The 22,160-nt window shown below is 33.5% G+C and overlaps 1 protein-coding gene across 2 annotated transcripts in view; it reads right to left on the bottom strand.

Moving 5' to 3' along the window:
- Snx7 (sorting nexin 7) overlaps positions 1 to 22,160 on the bottom strand; it is an 82,766-nt gene that overhangs the window by 40,609 nt on the left and 19,997 nt on the right. Inside the window, exons 1-7 of one of the 2 annotated variants that reach the window (XM_058585435.1) lie at positions 21,439 to 21,646; positions 21,040 to 21,222; positions 16,424 to 16,534; positions 15,929 to 16,093; positions 13,664 to 13,862; positions 10,482 to 10,681; positions 8,241 to 8,327 (exon numbers count right to left, since the gene is read on the bottom strand). In XM_058585435.1, coding sequence (XP_058441418.1) covers positions 8,241 to 8,327; positions 10,482 to 10,681; positions 13,664 to 13,862; positions 15,929 to 16,093; positions 16,424 to 16,534; positions 21,040 to 21,210 — 933 coding nt within the window. In that variant the 5' untranslated portion in view covers positions 21,211 to 21,222; positions 21,439 to 21,646. Of the gene's footprint in view, positions 1 to 8,240; positions 8,328 to 10,481; positions 10,682 to 13,663; positions 13,863 to 15,928; positions 16,094 to 16,423; positions 16,535 to 21,039; positions 21,223 to 21,438; positions 21,647 to 22,160 lie in introns of those variants that run through there. The other variant, XM_046462347.1, reaches the window with a different exon arrangement.

Here is a 22,160-nt window from a genome sequence, read left to right as displayed (position 1 = left end):
AACACAAGTTCTAGATTGAAAAACATCTTCGAAAAACTTTCTTCAAGCATTATTCCCACAAGTTCATGGACTAAGTATAACTAATGTCTGATTAAGGTCACAAGTTAAATAAAAGTGAATCAAAGGGCTAGGGATATGGCTCAAGTGGTAATGCGCTCGCCTGGCATGTGTGGGGCGCTGGGTTCGATCCTCAGCACCACATAAAAAATAAAATAAAGATGTTGTGTCCACCGAAAACTGAAAAATAAATATTAAAAAAATTCTCTCTCTCCCTCTTTTCTTTAAAAAAAAAAAGAAAAAGAAAAGCGAATCAGTGCCCTCTCTTCAAGTTTCTCGCTTCCAATGTGTTCTTGCTCTAAACATAATCAAATATTTATTGAGTGCCCAGGCAGGGCCCAGTGTGAAAAAGATATGTAAGACACACCCTCAGGACACGTTTCTTACTAACAAAATGTTTGAATTACAAAGAAATTGAATCTGTTTTGATTTCTACATAGGACAGCTGTTGAAACTAATATTAATGGGGGGCAAACCCCACAAAGCAAACCATAAATCCAAAGGACACAAGAAGTAGCATTTCTTGAAATCCAGAGAAAGAATGATTGGAATTCTAAACTACTCCTTTTACTTATCTCTGTGTTTCTTGTTCTTTTACAGTGAAGACAATAAAGAAAAAATAATAATGTACCTAGGGAAAGACACAGAGCTTACAATCTTTCTTGGAATATTATCTACAACAATGTTACAATGCCTCTTTCCACATTCATTGCTCCTCTTCTCTCTTCTTCCATGCTTTCCAACCATAACACACAGGTTATATTCAAGACCGTAAGGTGATGTGGTCTTTTTCTTAATGCATACCTTAATCAGCAGAACCTTCTCTAAGCAGACTGCATGAGTTAAATTGTGAAAGGAGTACAATCACCCTCAAATATCTGCTCACTAGTTTTCTGGGTAACAGTTGCAGGAGCCATTCAGCCCCCGGGTCTATGTTCACAACAGACGAGTCATGTTTGTGGATTCCAAAAGAAATAACCAAAATTTCATTTTATTTTTTGTCACAAATATGCATAAAAATGAGTTAGTCTTTTGAGATAATTTGGAATACTATTACCTCTAATTCTTACTTATTGTTTCTGACTTGTTCCATATTAGATTTAGGATGACTTCCAAAATTGTACTCTCCTGGTTTAAAAACAATTAATAGGAAAGGACATGAGTACAAAGAGAAAATAGGGGTAGAGAAAGCCAGTGGTATGAAGACCACAAAGGATACAGCTGACAGGCAGATTTGAACCAGAATGGATATGAGGAGTGGCTACACAGTGGGATTGGATTGGGTGTCAAACCTAGATATGAACAAGGTGAGAACCCAACGCACTACTCAGGAGAGAGGAACTCTCTTGCTGGTGTTGAGACGTAAACAAGACCTTCCTCATGAGTCCTCATAATGGAAAAGTATGAAGCATTCAGTGCTGCTGATGCTTTTCATAAATGGATTTATGGTTCTCCTTAAAATGTCCTTCATTGTATATCAATGATACAATACCATGCATAATCCAGCTTAAATAATTTCACAGGAGCCCAAAACACAATGTTTTGATAGTCTGTATAAATTCAGATACATTACGGATCTATTCAATGGCCTAGAGACAGGAGAGGAGTAAGCTGGATGGACACCATTCAGCTCAAGGAAATTGCTCCCTCCCTTCTTTTCTCCTCCTCTCCCTTCTGCCCTCCTTTCCTTCTTTTCCTTCTTCACTCCCTCTTACCCTGTCTTGTTTTCCTTTTCCTAAAACAATATGAAGTTCTAAAACAGAAGACTTCAGCTACCACTTTCCAAATTTTGATCTGGAAGAAGAAAATGCATAACATAAACTCCAAAGAAAGTTCCTCTAAGATTGGTTAAAAATTACTTGTGACCTAACTCTGGTGAAACACACTGGGCTGAGAGTTTGAATATGCTGGTTTAACAACACTCTAGAAAGATATTACCCACCTCTTTTATAGCTGAGGAAACTAAAGTAGACTTTAACTTGCCCAAAACTACAAAGGTAGTATTGAACTTTCTGACTCATACTGCTATGGTTGAAGTCATGCAAAATCCTGTAATTGGAATTAAGACCTCACATTAAATACCTTTTTCGAGGACTGCTCTACTTGGAAATGCCCTAGCAGAAAAAAACAACAGACAAATAGAAAAATCCAAAATACTGAAATTCCAGCTAGAGATTCCTGGCTCAACAGATTCTTGCTTATTGGGTAGACAGGGCTTTTTCACTATTTTATCAAGCACTTATTAACTTTTTTAAAAATTAAATTTTTAAAAATTTATATGACTAGGAACACATGGATTATCCCCATCATACAAGTCCTGAAGGCCTGAATGACAGGCTACTGAGAGAAGGTACAGATGGGGGAAAATTCTAGCACTCCCTGGTACTTTCCCCTGGGGAAATAAGGCTGCTAAATCTTCTGGATTACAGAATCACTCATCCACCCAGCCTACATTCCCATCCAGCTGTGTGCATGTGGATCCAACATACTAGTACACTTTGGGGGCGGGGGGATTTGTTTTTTGTTTTGTTTTAAATTCAGAATCTATCATCCACTCCCCTTCTTACTTTCTGAAGGTAAAGTTGTTTGTTGTTTGTTTGTTTGTTTTTAGGTATCTGAAACTTGGGGTGTATTATAGCTAACCTCACTCAATTCTAATGGTCACATTACCACTCCAAGGACTGACTTGATCATGACTTTTCATAATCCTGACCCGAGACCTGAAAAAAAGTTTTCTGCCTGCTCCCTAGGTTAACCTGATGAAAGAAAATAGACAAGAAAAAAGCCTCCTCTCCTTCCAGAGGAAATGTCATATTCTTCACTGCCATGTGAGCATATGTATGTTTACATGTATACATGGCCATGTATGTGTGTGAGACACATACACATGCATATAGATAAAAAGAGAAGAAAACAGACCATATGAGAAAATGAGGCATATAGAAAAACATAACTTCATAAAAAGGTCAGGGAAGAGAACTGAGCCAGCAAATATCTAAGAGGAGATAACCTATACTTCCTACCATGGTAAAGCTTCCTATATCAATATTATCCTTTTTAAAACTTCCTAGACTTAGAAAGAAAGCAATCTTGTTCTGCACAGCATTTAGTATACTACCAAGATCATTTGAAAATTAATAACCACCATTTGTGGCTGAGAGTAAAACACTGATTCAAAAATAGCAAATCACACAGAGAGAGCAAGGACCAGCCTGAATAAATTTGGTATCTGCTTGCATCTACTGAATGTGGCTATATGCAAATCCACATTATAATGATCTTATGAAAATGCATTTTTTGCTCACATAAATATACTGCTAAACAGCTATAGAATTATATCTAGATCCAAATTTCAGAGTCTATGCACATATTGCTAAATGTCAGATGTATTCATATTCATTTATATTTGAATGCTGCTTTGAGTAGGAAATTATAAATCATCCATTCAAAAATAAAAATAAAAATAAAATGGATATGCAGCATTATTTAGCACCACAGATGAACCTTATTTATTTTACAGTTAAGTAGTGAAGTGAATAAGCATTTTCAAACAGAAGCTCTGACTGGAAACCTACAACCACACTGCAAAACCCACAAGTTCCTCCAAATATCTAAGTTTTCCTCATAATCTCAGTTGTTGTTATACCTTTATTGCAAGTGAGAAATTCTCTTATTTTCAATGAACAACATCTATGTCATTGACTATCTTTTTCTTTACTAGTTTATCATTACATAATACAACTCTTGAAATTTCTGGAAATATTTTATCTATATTCATACCAATTATTCTGCATTAATTTTTTTTTACAAATGCTTTATAAATAGATAAGTAAAATACTGAATTACCCTAATTAGATTTGTTTAATTCACCTTACTGGCCCAATTACTTGCCAGTAGTCACAGCTATATAAATTTCCTTTCCTTCTCATCAGCCTCTCCTCTGATTCTTCCATTACTCTGAGCTGCTTAATGGTGGAATATGCCTACAAGTCTGCAACTTCTTTCTTCTCTCTTTTCTCTTCCTTTACTGACCTCAACTAATCTCACAACTCTAAACACCATCCATTCCTAACAACATCCAAATGTACCTCTCTAGCTGGATCCTGCCCCCATCCCATGGGTTTTACATATAATCCCTACTTAAAGTCTCCATCTGGGTATCTGGTAGGCACATCAATTTTACACATCCAAATCTCCATGTTTATCACCATATAACAATATACTACAGATTTTAGTTAATTATTTATTCTGTTTGGTTTTTGTTCCATATCAAAAGGATCTACTGTCTTGAAAACTGTTACCCCAAGGCTAGAACGGTGATTCTTATGCTAAGCATTCAAAATATGTTCTAAAATTTTTGTTGAAAACTTCTACATTAAATGTCATATTATGATGACATGAAGTTGCATATCTCCAAATTTTTTCTTCCTTTCTTGTTCTATAGTTCAGTTTAGAGCAGCCACTATTTGCCACCTTCCTAACTAGAAATGTCAGTCACTAGTGCTGCCTCTCATTCTCTAAGAGACAGAAGTTGATATCTTCCACCTACTCCTCTCTCAAACTTCGTCTCACATGTACCCTGTTCTCCATACACCAATCTTTTTGCCCCAATTTAACATGCTTTCTGAGCTTCTACTACTTTTAATAATATCCATTTTCCTAAAATATCTTCTCCCCTCTTCAATTAACAATTCTTAATCATCTTACAAGACTCATCTCAAATACCAGTTTTATATAGTCATCAAAATACAGCAGCTAACAACTACTGAGTGCTTATTATAATTCAAGCAATTTACTTGCATCCTATCACATAATCCTTAAAAAAGCTTATTAGGAAGGAACTGATAACTTGCCCAAATGGTACATGATAATAAAAAAGGCTAAAAGAAGTAAGGAAACTTTTCCTGGGTCACAGAGTTAATAAGTAGATAAGCCAGGATTTGATCCTAGGTCCATCTAAATCTAAAGCCTAAATAAAACTATAAACAGCTGAACTGACCTTCAAATAAGTATTTTAAATGTCTCGACTGAGTATAGGTCATTTGGAAATCATTAATTTTATGTTATGAGATAAGAACTATAAACCACAAACTCTTAAGAAGCAGATACTTCTAGCCAGGTAAAGAATCAAGAACTCATTACTGAACATCATTTTTTGTAAAAGAACACGTAACATCTGTGGTCAGATTTGTGTGATGAGTAAAAGTAACCATAATACCATCATTGCTCATTTATGGAATATGCAGAGTTGCAGGCAAGAAAAAAGACCAGAGCCTTGTATTTGCATACCATGAAACCCACATAAAGGTCACCTGAAACATCCAACATAACCTCTGGAATGTTATGTCCCTACTATCATTCTACCCAATAATTATAGCCTTCCTAATCTTTGTCCCTCTGGGTAGAGCTTCATTTCACTTTTCCATTCGGACTTGCTTTACTGGCTTTGCACACAGCATCACACCCAAAGGTTACACTGATGGAGCTTCTGAAGGCAGCCCTGGCAGGTCTCCATAGAAATGGCCTCAGGGTTGTCTCCAAAGTGGCCCTGTCTGAGTTGCCATGGTAAACAACCAAGCAGATTGCTATATTCAGTTCTCTGCCAGGGTCGCCATGGTGACTGCAAAGGACTGCTCCTTGGAAGGACCTCACAAGGGCGGGTTTCCATGGTGACCCTATCCTGCATATTTCTAAGCAACTTCCCTTTGGTTGTTCTGCGACCATTCATGGCAGGTTCATTTTTAGATTAACTCTGGAAGGTTTCTCCCAAAGAAACCATCATATCACAGAGGGATTTGGAAGTGAGGAGGCTTGTAAACAAATTAACTATTTGAAAATGTAAATGGTGACATTCACAAATCATGAAATCAGTCTCTGTATGTTTTAGGAAGGATCTGTTTTGATGGGTAACAAAAAGTAATTGTAATGATTCTGTTAAATGTGTCTGCTTCAAATCCTTAATGAATTAAAAGTTATCTTGTAGAATATAAAGCAGAGAATCAAGTTTCAAACTTCCATTCTTACAAAATTTAGCAGCTACATATTGAACACCTCTACCTTAAATGTCATGTTATCATGACAATAGCTATTAAGATATTAAATACAGTGGACATAACAGGCACACACAAAGTAATACAGAGTTATCAGTAGGCTATAATGAGATATCAAGGAAAATTTATAAGCAAAAAAAACTCTTTGCAAGTCAAATAAAAAAAATATATGTATTTGTTTTGTTTTGTTTTAATTGAGTGGGGAAATCCTATATACATGTGGACCTAAGATATTTTTCCTGTGCTTTTCTTGTTGGAACAATCCAAATTAATTTTCCTTTCATTTAAAAACTATGAACACAAGCCATTTTGAATAGGTGATTGGTTTTTAAGTCATGTTATTATTCTTCTGAAATTTTACAATACTTTCTCTAGTATTTAGTTAGTAGGAAATTTTTATCTAAACACTGATTTCAAATTCTTTAAAATTTTTTAACAAAAACAAATCTGAAAGTTTAAAACATTCATTTTCCTTCTAGCTGATTAAATTTTAAAAAAACCCACCATATACTTCTATAAGTTTCCTCTTGGATGAAAAAAGTTAATCATTATTACTGTCCCTCTTTTCTCATCTTAAGGTAAAAATAAATGTTGATTTTTTTTTTCCTCAAGTACTACTTCCTCCAGTGGTCGGTTATCTGCTTCTCTCTGTCACAAATTCCTCTGTCTCACTGTTTGTTTATAGCTGCCCACCATTCCCCACTCAACATTCCACTCAGCAGAATAGAATCTCACTTTAGAAAACATAAGAAACAAGAGTATAATTCATAGTCATATTTTAGTGAAGTCTCAGTGCTTTGCACAAAGTTGGTTTTGCCGAAACATCTTACTTCAAGCCTTCGGTATGTTCTCCTGCACCACAGGAGTCACTGCAATTTTCATTTCTTCACTAAGGGCCTAGCAAGTGATCACTACACGTCAGGCAGTGATCTAGGAGCTGGGGACACTTCAATGAACAAATCAATGATTGCTCTGCTAAGGTGTTTAGATCAGAGAGAGAAAGAGAAATGTAAAGAAAATCGATTAGGAAATCATATATTATAAAGTGATTAAAGTTACGGAGAAAATTAAGGCAGGAAGGATGAAAATCTCTGAGCAGGTCAGGGTGACAGAGGCTACAATAATACAGGTGAATGAAGGGGTGTAGGGTTTAAGGACTCCCCACTCACCTAATGTAAGCATACGTAATGCTAATCTAAATCCTTAAGAAAAATGTAAAAAGCATCCTTCAGAGAGCTAACAGAAGTTAAGTAGACTGACAGATAACTCTTGCACCTCTACACTTGCTATATAAGAAGAAGCAGGGTCTGAGGCAGCCAAGAGACACCAACACCTCCAGTCCTACACATATGTCTCAAGGGTGATGTGGAGTTTGGCAAATTTCTCCACTCCCCATGTCTCTTCCTCAACTTCAAATTGAAAATCAAATCCAATCTGATAGTGTTACTCTGAAAAATATGCACAAATAGTAAGACATAAACATTAAATGCTGTGGGTAAAACAAAGTTATGTTTGGAATTTGCTTTAAAATACTTCAGTAAAAAGTAAATAAAATAAAATAAAAATGGGAAAAGAACATATGAAAAGTTGGGTAAAACACTGAGAATTAATGATGCCCTGTGATGGATATGAGAACTCATTATATTATTCAATCTCATTTTATATTTGAAAACCTCCATATCAAAGAATTTTGAGGAAGAGATTACATTTGAAAAAAAAGCTTCCTTTGTAAAGATTTTTATAATAACTAGAAAAAAGTATATAGCAACATTAACTTGTTTTGAATAACAACCTTTATAAAACAAAAAGGGAAATGTGAATTTATTTACTGAATACCTCCTAACCTAGAATAAAGATGGGTACTTTTCACCCCTTCTTCTAACACATCATGTCCTTCTTAAAACATTAACTTCATACTTCCTTCAGAGTATGAGTCAAAATTAGTCAGAAAGGCAGAAAAGCATCCTTGTTAAGCTTGATGACTCACAGGTACTTACTGTATAACAAAGTTGGAAGAAATTTTAGTACATTTGTTGAATACTTAGAAACAATCATGTAATGAAGTTGTACATCACAAATAAAAATATAGACAATGAATTCCACATGAGTATATCAAGAAATTTAAAAACATACCAGATCAGTATCTCCCTTTTTATAGGTCAAAGCTTCAACTTTGGAATCGAGTTCTGCTTGTATTTGGTCTCTTCTCTTCATAACACCCTTCATATTGAAACATAAGGACACAAATAACTTGTACTTTGTTTTAATAATCTTTTATACAACAGTAGTATATAATTCAGAATATAAGTAGCCCTTAGGAATTTATTCCCCATGCCAACATTCATTTAAAAATTGTTTTCTTTAATGTTTAACGTCTCAACTACAAGCAAATATTTAAGAAAATTATTTTATTATAATTCCTTTATTAGTTTTCCCAATATACAATCTACAAATTTAAGTATGATATGTATATCTAACATTTGATGGAGCACTCTTCAAAAAGAGCAAATATTAAAAAAAAAAAAATCAGTGGATATACCAAGTATAGCTGGGAGTCACATGGACCATTCACCTGGAAATACTTAGAACCAATGGAAGCCTCTTATCTGACCCCAAAGGGGCAGTTAACAAGACAGAAAATCATAGTGGGAATCAGAAAACTGAAGGGTACATTCCTATCTTAAGCATTTCATTGTAGCTCAAAGTGTATAAATATTCACTCATTAATAAAACTTCTGATGAGAAATCATGGCCTCTATGTTGATAGGTCCATCTTGTCTTCTTGAATAAACACAATTCCATGTTTCAGTGTTTTTACTTAAGTGTTTAAGAGACCATTAATGTCAAGAAACTATTTCCTTTTTGTAATCAAAATGACCTATACTGTAATTTAATTCCGTATATTTAAAGTCTGTTTCTATGCAGTACTGGGCTTCCTATATACAGATATGTTGTAAGAGGTTGCTTCACAAGACAACTAGTGAAAGTATTAATAACTTTAATCATTTTATCAAGGCATTACTATTCATTATGTAAGCTCAGAGTTAAGGAAACATTTCAACATAAAACAGAATCAGAAATGCAAAATAAAAGATACTGATTACATCATTGTTGTCTATAATATAATGCAATTAATTGAAGACCTATACAATAACTCTTTATAGTTACTATGATGATTTTCTACACCTTTAATAAAATAAGATTTCACTTGCATAATTCCCATCTTGACATAGTATAGGAGAGGAAGACTAATTAAGGAAAGTGACTACACAAATCAGTTCTCTCTTCAGAGCCACAAAAGGAATGATCAATAATGAAGTAAAAACAGATGTGGCCAAGAAAATTGACTCAGAGAAGCAGGAGACTCCTCAGCAGGGAAGCATCAGAGGCCTTTGGGAAGCCAGGTTTGTTTACAGGAAGAGCCCAGTAAAGTCAGATAACAGCAGAAGCCTGGAATGCCCATGCAATAGCTAATAACTCTCTCAAAGGAAGCCTAAATATGATAACAGGGAAAAGCAATTTCATGCTGAAAGGCTAAAATACCTTCTCTGATCAAGACAGAGTCAAAGCTAAAAGTCCTAGCAAAGCTAAGAGTCCTAGCAATCAAAGGTACACAACACCAGAAACCAGACATGGTTCCAATAATAAATGGCAGAAGGGACCATATCTGAATATAAGAGGACTCCTTCCTCTACCATCACCCAAAAAGCCAGAGACCAGACAATGCCAGTTTGACTGCCAAGTACCTTAGGCACAGTATAATACTAGATGAAAAAACATAGCTTTGAACAGAACACTTAAATTCCAAATATCTAGTAAAATTAACTTGAATCAAGGAGGTAAAATGCAAAACTTAATAGGAATAAATTTTTTTACAAATAGTAGAAGAAAACCATTTTAACTTGAAGGATTTTTTTTAGAAGCAACCAGAGGCAGTAGAAAACATCAAGATCCTATTCACGTACTTTCTATATAATAGTGCTGAATAATGTTAAAATGAATGTACCCAGAAGTGGGTAACCAACTCTCATGAAAAGAAATCCCCAACACACTGAAAAATTTTTAAAGTAAAATTTTAAAGAGGTTAGGAAAAAAATCATTTTTCATAGTGAATTTTTCATAGTTGGGGATGTTTTGAATCTCATTAATCTTCTAAATGGCTGGTGTTGCTATTGAGTAGTCCTGTCTTCAAAAAGTTTTTCCATTCATCTATTCATGTTCACAGTGAACAGATACTTATTAGCAGAATCTACATGCAAAACATCCTGCCAGGACAGGGAAAAAAAGTAGTGAAAAACAGAAACAGAAATTGCCATATACAGAGCGTAGAATCAGGTAAGGGACTGTGGTGAAACTATAATTAGGTGTTCTTACCATTAACATTTCACTATAAAGCACATATTCATGTACAACAGGAAGCAAGACCTCAGAAAGTCCAGACATGCGCTTTTCAGTGGCTTTGCAACATTTGTCAATGCAGCTGGCAACACCTCTCAAAGTATCAACCAGATCTTCTTCTGAAGCCGACCACAGAATATGAATTGGGCCATATTCTTTCATTTCATCAAAATAGTCTAAAAAATAACATAATTCTTGAATTTACATTTTCAAGGTCTCTATATCAGACATAGTGTGGAAGGACTTGATTTCCTTCATTGTTCACATGTTCTGACATATGACTATAAAAGGGATGTCATCTTTCACTCAATTGACCAGTATGCCCATGTTGGTTTCTGAAAGACTACTAAGTATAGTCAATATCAGCATCTTTTTTACCTTCAAAAGTGTCCTGCTTATAAATAAAATTATATGATCCTCATATATGCTTTTCATGAACTTCTGCCTACCACCCACCACATCTGAGTGCCTCATAAACAACAGGTTCTAAACAAAACTTGTCTTGAAGTTCTCTATATCAAATCATCTTACTTCTCATCATAATTCACTGAAATCTATTATATTGGTCAAAATTAAACTACTGGGACTTCAAAATTCTGTATAATCAAGTAAAATTAAGAAAGTTAAATTTTAAAATAATAGAAATTCTAGTTGTTACCTAATGAAAATATAAGAATTAATGTCCTCTAAAAATTTTCCTGATCCTGCTCTCCTGAGTTTAGGGCTATCTTTTATGTTAATGATCACACTAAACTAGTACTTCTAGAAAATTTTCTGCATTTCTTTTCTCAATTTGTGTCTATGTCAATGTGCGTCATTAAATGGGTAAATATTTCTATATACAGAGCTTCCATAAAATTGCATAGCACTCAAATCACATCTATATGCAAACATTTAATGAGCTGCACTGTAATACGCTGTCAATACATCCATTTCCCAACTATAATATCAGCTCAAGGATACATAACATCTTAATTCCTCCTTTAATCTCCAGCACAGAGAAGCAATACAGCATAAGGTCAATATGATTCAGTTGACTAAAGAGGGAAAAACAAACATATCAAAAGAAAAAATTGAGTACAAAAAAAAAAAAAAAAGCTCAAAGAGAAACCACGAGTTATGGTTACCAAATTCTTGATAATATCAGTGTGAATGAATCACCCTACAGATTAGATGCCCAAATCTACAAAAGAAAGTGTTTCATTATTGTGCATGGAACCTTTATGAGCAGGCTTCACATTCTAAAGACCCATAAACTCCTCAAGTTTGGGACTATAACGCTCCTGAAAATGCAAGTTCAGATTTATAAATCTATCAAAATCTAACTTTCTCTCTAAACATTTCAAAAGCACTGGAGTCCTATCAAAGATTTTAAAACTATTTCCTGGCACTAGCAAATACAAAATATATTGATATCCCATAAAGCTCTTAACTGTCAGTAAGTTTCCTGAGGTTTCTTTGAATTGCTATTCAACCTAACTGCATCCAGCATCTGGTTAACAGAATTGGAATCACAGAGCCTAGTTAAAAGAATTAGCTTTTTGAGATTTAAAAAACTGGCAAATAGTAAAAACAAGAACAAACCAAGATGGATGAAAATAAATTATTAACATGCATTCAGTCACCACAACAATCTCATCAAGTGTCAGTGCATCAAAAGAAGAAAACAAAGGGCAAAGTACATTTAGCTATATAAGAACTTTTTCTGTATTTCTTTTAACAGCCAATCAAATCATCTTCTCCCGCCAGTATTATGGATTTAAATCAGGGGTATTTTAACACTAAGTTACATCTATAGGCCCTTTTATTTTTCATTTTTTTTATTTTGAGACAGTCCTGCTAAGCTGCTGAGGCTGGCCTTGAACTTGCTATCCTCCTTTCTCCGTCTTTCAAGCTGCTGAGATTACAGGCTTACACCACTGTGCCTGGTTTCTCCAACCAATTTTGGATAAAGCAAATTTTCCCGCCACTATTCTAATCCTATACTCAGTTATTTATTTTCAAACACTGAGAAAATTTTAATTAACTGAGCATGCATTATGTGCTGGGTACTACCTAGACATTAGATACTAAAAAAAAAAAAATATATTTTCCCTGCTTATCCTAATAGATATAAAAACTTAATGACAGACACAATTAATAAATAAGCCTTCAATATAAGGACTTTTGTTTATCTGTAAACAGTTTGTCATCTCTAAAAATCAACTTATGTTAGGAAGTAAGTTTGCTGGGTTGGCCATTTATTTTTAATGTACATAAATTCAATTAGAAAATTGAAAAAAATTCATTCTGGAATTACAGAAGATCATCATATAGTCAAGCCTAATTTATAAAATAAAAAAGTAGAAAATAGGAAAAGGAACAGTGATAGAAAAAAGGGGAAAAAGACCTACTTTACATTTTATAACTCTTTAAAAAATACTTAGATAGGCCTAATATATAATGTTAATAACCATCACCAAAAAAGTAACTTAAGTGTGAACATACTTTATATACAGAGATATGAAAAATTGTGTTCTATATGTGTCATAAGAATTGTGATGCACTCCTCTGTCATGTATTTAAAAAATAAAAGCAATTAAAAATAAAAGTAACTAAAAAACATAAAGGGAACTAAAAACACCTATTATCTGAAACATCACTTCTTTGATTTTAAGGTATGGTGCATGATGAATATTTGGTGCCAACTTCAGACAGCCACACCCAAAATCTTAAGCTTTTTTTTTTCTTTTTAAAGAGAGAGTGAGAGAGGGAGAGAGAGAAAGAATTTTAATATTTATTGTTTAGTTATCAGCGGATACAACATCTTTGTATGTGGTGCTGAGGATCAAACCCGGGCCGCACGCATGCCAGGCAAGCGCGCTACCGCTTGAGCCACATCCCAGCCCCAAAAATCTTAAGCTTAATGCTCATTTTACCACTATTATGTATAAGGGGGAATGGAATGGCCAGTGATTGATAAAGCAAATGGGGACTTGCCATGAGTATCTCCAAAATCTTTTAGGAACTAGAATTTTCCCTACATTGCTGTGCATAAGCCACACTTTGAAGGTGACAACAATATCTAATCTAATAATATTGCCCTACGACATCAGCAAATGTGAAGATCCAAAAGAAAGTAAACAATTTTGAAATCACAATGCAGTGATTCTACATACCCCTTTCTTCCTTGTAAATCCTCTGAGATATTTTATCTATTAAATTAATTTTCTGGCTAAATATTTCAATAAAGTTATTCATTTCCATGAATTCCTCTGGGCGATTTTTAACTCCTCTCATGGAGGATGCAACAGCTCTGACTGTTTGGCCCATTCTGCTCAGCAATCCAGGCCCTTGCTTCTTATGAGAAGAAAGTTCCTAGAACAAAGAAATAAAATAAAATAAAAAGAAATATTTGTGGTGAAACAAGTAACAACATTCCAAGACTCAATAAAAAAGAAAACCCAATTAGCAGAATGAGATAAAGATGATAAAACTCTTTCTTACACATCTTTTTTTGTTTTTAAACGTTACTTTGAAGCAGATGAGTTTCATTATGGTACACTTTTTCCTCTAAGTCTTAGTCCCCTAGATAATAGATAATATTCCTTTTCTAAGAACTCATGTGAAACATGTGTATAGTCTTTCTTCAAAGCATAAATCTTTAAAGGAACAAAATGTAACAGAAAACAGTGCTCAAGGAGATACCAGAGAAGAAAACAGGATGATATGATATGCTATTTGTGTTTTATAATACATACTTAATAGAAAAATGATTGAGAGAAGATTTCTCAGGACCTACATTACTCTCTGGAAAAAAAATTTAGAAAAATTGCTTAATTCTTTTGGTATAATAAGAGCTAACATTTTTGAGCTTAATATGTTCTAGGCACTATACTCATATTTGTATACACATACTCACAATACACCTACAAAGCAGTTTCTATTTTTGTCTTTTTACAGAAGATAACAGAAACATAGGAAGTGTCATTAAGTTACTCAACATTTCAGAGCAATGAAGTGGTACAGCAAGGATTGGAAGACTGGGGATTGGACCACAGAGGCATCACTGTTAAGCTGACCAACCTACTTTGCCTCTGTAAAGTCCCCAGAATAGTTTGTAAACAGATACTACCTAAAATAACTCTTCATCCAACTGAAATGGGTAAGTTGTGACACTACGTCCACTGGCTGGTTCTCTGTACAGAAAGATTTTCAATTAAGATATGTAACCATCTATTTCAGAGTTAACCTAGCAGGGACAGCAACAAACTTGCAATACAGAAGAAATGCTATAAAGCAATTATAGTATACTTAAATGCATTCCTTGAGAAATATGGCATATTTGAAAAGAACAACAAAAAAGAGGACAAGGATTCTTATGATGGCTGTAGCATTTGTTGAAACACAGATTTCTAAAGATCAAATACATGAAGAGTAACACAGACGAAATAAATCCATAAATAATAATACTGACTACCTAATTCACACACTAAAACCTATGTATTATGTACCAAAATAATGAATAACATTATCCATCTTTCTCCAGGTTTTCTTAAAGTCTTACAGAAAACTACACATATAAATAAACTTGTTTGTTTTCAAGTCAGTATATTTTGTGTACAAATAATAATGGGAGTCATCATTGACCCCGTGATACATTCATCCAGAGGTGCTACAGCACCATTTGATACAGTAAGTCATTAGAGACAGCCCAAATTACAACTGGAAAACTGTTATTCCAACTGTTGCCTGTAGAGGATATTTCTAAGGACTTCCATAGCTTGCAGTCAGGCCACACATTTATTACACCTAAGTTGCAATGGGCTTCCAGAGAGCAGGACTGTCAAGATTGAGATGAACCACTTTTTAGTTTCTACCACTTTGGCAACAACCGAGAGACAGAAAACTAAACATTGATTAATAATTGTTTAATAATGACCCTTTTTCCTATTGTCCTATTATCTTTCTTGCTGAGAGCTTCATAGAAAATAAAAAGAAATAAAATATGTAGGATTTCTATATTAAAAATTAGGTTCCCCCCAAGTAGTATTTGAAATAAAAGAGAGTGTTTATCTATGAATTTAATAATAATTTTATCCTAACTTGAAAAGTCTTAACCCATTATTGCTCAAAATAGTGTCAAAAAATACATTCCTATATATTCAGTATTAACTATATGTACAATGAACACATTGACATTTGAAAATAAGGCCAACAACCAAATGAAATAACAGTGAGTTCATGTAAGGAAGATACAAGGTCTCTGCAATGTTCACATGTAGATTAGACACAGAGTTATACTTCATTCAAGCATATCCCTCAAGTGATTTTAAGAAACTCCATCTCAATGCAAGGATACTAGTGCTGAATATATAAAGGTAAACAAGAGAAAGCATTCAAATACCAAATGCTTATATACGAGTAGAAATCAAAATTTTTACCCAAGCTTGTGCAGTGAGAAAAATCTTGAAGTCTTCATTAAATGTTAAAGTTGGATGATCAGCAATTCTATTCAAAAATTTATGCAATGCTTTCCTGCGGGTCTCAATGAAGTCATCGTTAAAGCGGTCCACCATTCCTTTCACTATGAACTTTTCTGGCAATGGCTAAGACCAAAAAAAGGAAAAGCAGAAACAAAAGCAATCTGAGAATTTGTGGCAAAGGTTTATAAGGAATTCTGTATATATATTTTTTCTTTTTTGAAATATTAGTTCAATATCTGATTCTTATAAAAATAATTTTTAAAAATTCCAATGCTAAAACCAAAACATGCAAAACAATAGTTTTTTTTAAATCTATACTCAGATTCAAAACTTTAGAAATAAATGTTTCTAAGATAAATAAATTGCAATGAATGTAAAGATCTGGTGTTAGGTTGTAAGCATTCTAAAAGACTCAAGAAAAAAATAGTAGCATGAAAAAACTTGCAAACTTACTGGAATAATCAGAGTGGGGTGTACTTCTTCAAGTTTTCCCTTCAACCAAAGGAAATCTTGATAACGTCTCCTAACTTCAAATTCACTGGAGTCAAATTCCCCACGAGACGTCTGAGCAAAGTAGGAGAAAATAACAGCACATGCAAGAGAAGCCAGGAGACATTTGCCTAATGTGATTTCAGACATTCTGAAATAAATGGGTCTCTAAGAAAAATTAACAAATCCTAATTATTCAGTGTTTGTCAGCCTGTATTTTTTTTAAGTCATCTATTCATGTAGCAGATGAAATAAAGCAAACTTTCCGGTATTTCCAAAAAGAAAGCAAACATCATGCTTAAATTTAAAGTCCAAACTGAAAAATCTGTCTTACAACAACCATCTGCCTTCCACAAGATTTTAACTACTATTATCTTTGGCATGACTTTCTCGCTTAAGAAGAAAGTGTGTTGTGAATTTAGGTTTCAAATATATTTCTTTTTTCAAGATGACTATAATTCAGAATTTGAGGAAAGTCCTATTTTTGTAATTTGGAAAATAACCTGAATATAACTGAGAAAAATGTTTTCTTGGAATTTGTTCAAATGAATTGCTTTGCTAAAATTTGCTTTTAGTATATAAAAATTCTAACATTTTACAGAGTGATTTTTACCACTGTTTTAAGAAAATGTAATTAATGGGTATTTGCAATGAAAAGAAAATCTTTCTGTCATTTCTCAAGGAGTTTTATTTTGAATTACATGCCTGAACTCCTGAAAATTAAGCAAATACATTAAAAGATCTGTTCCCAGTAAACCAAAAATCTATGCCAACACATATGACAAGAGGAACATGAGTCCAGTTTTAACCTCACATCCAGTGCTTGAATTCCAGGCCAAAATAAAATCTGTGGCTTCCAAAGGCATACTCACCTTTCATAAGTAAACAGTCACTTTCACTGATACCTTATTTAACTAAATTTTACATGTTAAAAATTAAATGCAGTAATATTTAGGTTGAAATTTTCTGGAGGAGTAAAGATGAAATAACATATTTCACATATATTACACTCTCACTAGAAATATTAGTCACCTACTCAGATGATCCAATTGTAGATATAGCAGTTTAATAAGATGCAATTTTAATTGTCATAAAATAAACCCTGTGAAAGTTATGCTTTCCAAAGATTATTCTTTTAAAATGAATGTTTAGAATATCATACACTATATCTTGGTAAAATACTCCCTTTTTTAAAAAGAGGGGGTAAATGAGATGCAGAAGTCTAAGAAATTAAATGTTCAAGAAACCCTAAAAAATCTTAACTATTTTGCAAAATGGTGGAAAATATAAAAATGGTAAAAATAGGAAAACTAAATCTAGTAGAAACACACTTTAACAGTGTATACATACTAGTTGGTATGTGTGCATACATATGCAAATACACATACATGCAAACATACATACATATGCACACAAACATAGTCCAGAGTCACTCATTAAGAAACACTTAATGAGAATGAGCACCTTTCTGTGCCAGGTGTATGCATACAGGTTCATTAAATTACCATAAATAACAATAAATGCACTCTAAAAATGGGCAGTCAAAATAAGATTCAGTTGTGGTTAAGAGTTTCCAACTCTTTACTCAACATAAAACAATTTGGTATAAATTCCAACAAGCAGAAGATGCAATAATCAAGTTAAATAACTGGTTGATTCTGTCTTCATCACTTTGTCTTTGACTTGAATTCTCTAACAAAATACAATAACAGAGGAAGAAAAGAGAGCAAGTATCAAGAAGAGTATGATTTTTCTTCCTAATTTAAGACATAGTTCCACTCCAGAAGGGAACATGACAAGACAAACAGCTCATATGAATATTATTAAATTGGTACACACTGTTAAACTCTTAACTCATGGTTAATTTTTTATGAGTGACCAGTTATTCCTGAGTGAAGTTTTAGCTCAAAAATATGAAATTTAGTACCAATATTCTCATGTAGCTGATACCCAAATTGCATCCATTCAACTAACACTGAGCTTTGGTCAAGTGTCAACAGTTATTCTAAGCTCCGAAAATTTAGAAAACTGTTTTTGAGATTAAATGATCCTAACAATCAATGTCACCCATCAATAACATAATTTAACCTCTCTGTATACTATAGACTTTTCTGGGTTTGTCTTCATGATAAGGATGTGGGAGAAAATCAATTGTTGATTCTCTTAGTCCTTCCTTCTACAAGTTCTAAGGGAAAGCAATCTCTAGATTTTCTAAAAGAGAAAGTATTCCTTGAGAGCAGTCACCTCAAATATGCTATGAGAGAAGAAGAGGTAATTTCCCATAATAACTAATGCCAAGGATTAAACCTGGTGCTCATTATGAACAGTAAGTTCATAAGCATTCCTAAGCAGGAGATTATCAGTGCACATATGTATATATGTACATGTGCATTTATCCTTTTTACCTTAGAGTCTATGAATGTAAGTACTTATAAAATTAAAACTTCCTCAGGGAAGCTATCTCTAATGCTTATTAGATGGGGGTACTCAATACACATATCTTGTATTTTTCCTTCATAACACAACTATAATTAAATAAGTATCTAATTATTTAATATCACACCCTTGCCCCCATCCATCTTCCTAATTGAAATATCCATGGAAGACAGAGGCTCTTTCTGCCAGGTCTCTCCTGATCATTGATGTAGTCTTTTTTTTAAGAACAATATTTATTTTTTAGTTGTAGGTAGATACAATATCTTTTTTATTTCATTTATTATGTGGTGCTGAGGATCGAACCCAGTGCCTCACACGTGCTAGGCAAGCACTCTACCACTGAGCCACAACTCCAGCCCCTGATGTAGTCTTAATATACAAACACAGTAACTTGGGACACAACTGGCTCTCATTAAACTTTATGGAATAAATTATTAAATAAAAAAATAAAGACAAGTAAAAAACAAAGAAGAGATTATTTGATAACATAACATATCCATTAGACATTTATAATTTGTATCTATAAAGTATGTTTTAGTGTATTATATTAAGATGTTGGTAAAAGTAACAGGAAATAAAGAAATTTAGTTTGTAATAGTTTCAATGAAAAGTTGTCATATCCATATACAGATACACAAAAATGTAATAGAAAAAAATGTATATTATGAAAGTAAACTGAGTTTAAATCCAGCTCAGCTAATTACTATGATGTATAATCTTTGGCAAATTACTGAGTTTTGGTGCCCTTAGGAATGAAATGAAGGTAAATCATAATATCTAAGACCTAGAACTCTTACAAATTTAAGTAAGTTAACATTTAGAAAGTGGTTTGAGTGTTGTTTGACACAAGTAGTCACAAATCCTATCAGCTGGTTTATATGTTTTAATACTAGTATTATTAGTGCTGCTACAAAACCAGTCCATTTAAAGTGTGATACAAATATGAATAACTCATTGTATGCCTATGATCATAATGAAATCCACTAGACAGCTTATGAAGAGCATCTTTCCAAGAGATGTGAATGATAGGTAAACAATTGTTTCACAAATTCTCTGCTTGGAAGGATGATGAAAACCAAAGCTTACAAGAGTAGTAACCAGAGAACCCTGCCTCTACTCCTGGCAGTATTCCTATATTAACATATTTGATTTTCATAAAGACCCCATGAAATAATTAGAACTATGACCCTATTAACAAATGATGATACTAATAAATAGAGGTTACCTGAATTGTCCAAGACACATAATAAGGGGAGAAATCAAGATTTAATTCCATCATATCTTGTTCTATCACCTCTTGATATTAACTAAGATATTATAAACTCATTCACTCATTCACCAAAAAATTTAATTGCTTACTTACTATGACCTAAAAATTGTGTTTGCAATTACTAACAACTTTAGATGTAGTCAACACCCTTGAGAAGCTTACAGACTCAAGTTTGTATTAGGAGACAGGATCATTAGGAATGCAGCTCAGAACATTTTCAGCTAAAAAAAGAGATGAATCTTTTATATTTATGAACCACACAACTCCAGGGTGAGGCTTTATAAACAAGATATTTAACTTATAAATAGAATTATCAAAGACTGCTCTAAATAAAGTACTTAATAAAATTCAGATATACTATTTGGTTGAGGTAAACTGTCTTTTTGCAGAGGATAAAGGAGTCTTGGGTTTTGAATCTACTTCTGCCTTTGCATTATTAAAGAACTAATGGTAAATCATATATAAAGTGGCCATCTTCTCCTGAAAAACAACAGTATTACATTTTATAATCTTTAGAAGAATTGTAAATACAAAATATTATGTCATGTTTTTAATCATTTACTATCTTCATTAGAAACCTTTGGCTTTTCTTTTCCAAAGGCATTTACTTATTTTTTTACAGTAAAAATCTAAATGCTTTTATTCTAATAGTTATAACTAAATTCATTACTAGTTATTAAGTCAATTCAAATTTTAAACTTCAAACAGAACAAGTAAATGGCAGATAAGATACAACATCTTACCCAAAATGATTGAAAAGTAAAAGTCAATTTGAATAATATTCTGCATATTAAGAGATATAATGACCAAGAAGCACTTCCAAAATATGCAAAGAGAGCAGTGATGTGCAAGAAAATGTTCATTCAATGTTTACCTTAGTTATAATCCTGTAAGTAATAAAAGTTTCAATCGTAGTAACATGGCTTTCAGGTGCATCAACTGTAATGAAGAGATCCTTTAAATCTGTCTCATCTTCAAACTTGATTTGGTTTATCATCGATAGAGGGGATGTTGGCATCATCGGGCTGAAGGAGTTCATGTCCATCAATGAAGCATCCTAAGGAACAAAACATACAAAAATGAGTATCAAAAGAAAAAAAAATAGTTAAAACTCTCTATTTCTTAGATATAGCCAATATTACCCAAATATGTTAAGAACAAAAAGGCTATTGAAGATCTGATTGCACATGGTATGTTAAACACTTATTTTTATTTCTGCACCCTATAAACTCCCACCCAAACCAAAGGATAAGAACAAATAAAAGGCAAACACCCTTAAGGATCCCTAAGGTTTAAATGTTTGTGTTTCCTCCAAAATTCAAGTAGAAATTTAATGATCAATGCAATGGTATTAAAAGGTAGGGTCTTCCCAAGGTGATCAAATCACAACCATGAAGACTTCATAAATGGGCAGAAACTAGCCATTTTTTGCCCTTCTGCTTTCCACCATGTGAGGACACAGCAACAAGGCTCCATCTTGAAACCAGAGAGTAGCCCTCACCAGACACCAAACCTGTCGGTGGCACCTTGCTCTTGAACTTTTCAGCCTCTAGAACAATAAGAAATAAACTCCTGTTATATGTAAATTACCCATCCTCGAGTATATTTCATAAAAGCCCAAAAAGGCCAAGAAAAGGATTAAAAGAAAAAACTACAGCAAGCAAGATATATCAACCACTTTTTAGAAATTGGGAACCTGATCAGTCAGTGAGAACCTGATCAGTCAGTGGGCACTGAAATCCCAGTACAAAGATGAAAAGTGACCTAGAAAACAAAGGTAAACTAGAACGATGCAAACATATTGACGAAGCAGAATTCCAGAAGGGCTCAGGGACGGGGACCATTGGAAGTTCATGGACACTGTGATGGTGGTAAAGTTAAAATGAGAACCATTGGTCTAAAATCAAATCAAACAAACAAGAACTTCAGATTTCCTCTCCTGCCCCATGTAATCAGGTCACTTCCTAACCTTATTTTGCAGAACTACTTTATGGA

Source organism: Marmota monax, unplaced genomic scaffold (genome assembly GCF_021218885.2).
Source record: "Marmota monax isolate L192 unplaced genomic scaffold, Marmota_monax_Labrador192_F-V1.1 WCK01_AAM20220418_F8-fsc00070, whole genome shotgun sequence".
Taxonomy (NCBI): domain Eukaryota; kingdom Metazoa; phylum Chordata; class Mammalia; order Rodentia; family Sciuridae; genus Marmota; species Marmota monax.
The sequence above is the reverse complement of the archived record's forward strand: the minus strand, read 5'-3'. Positions and strand labels throughout refer to the sequence as shown.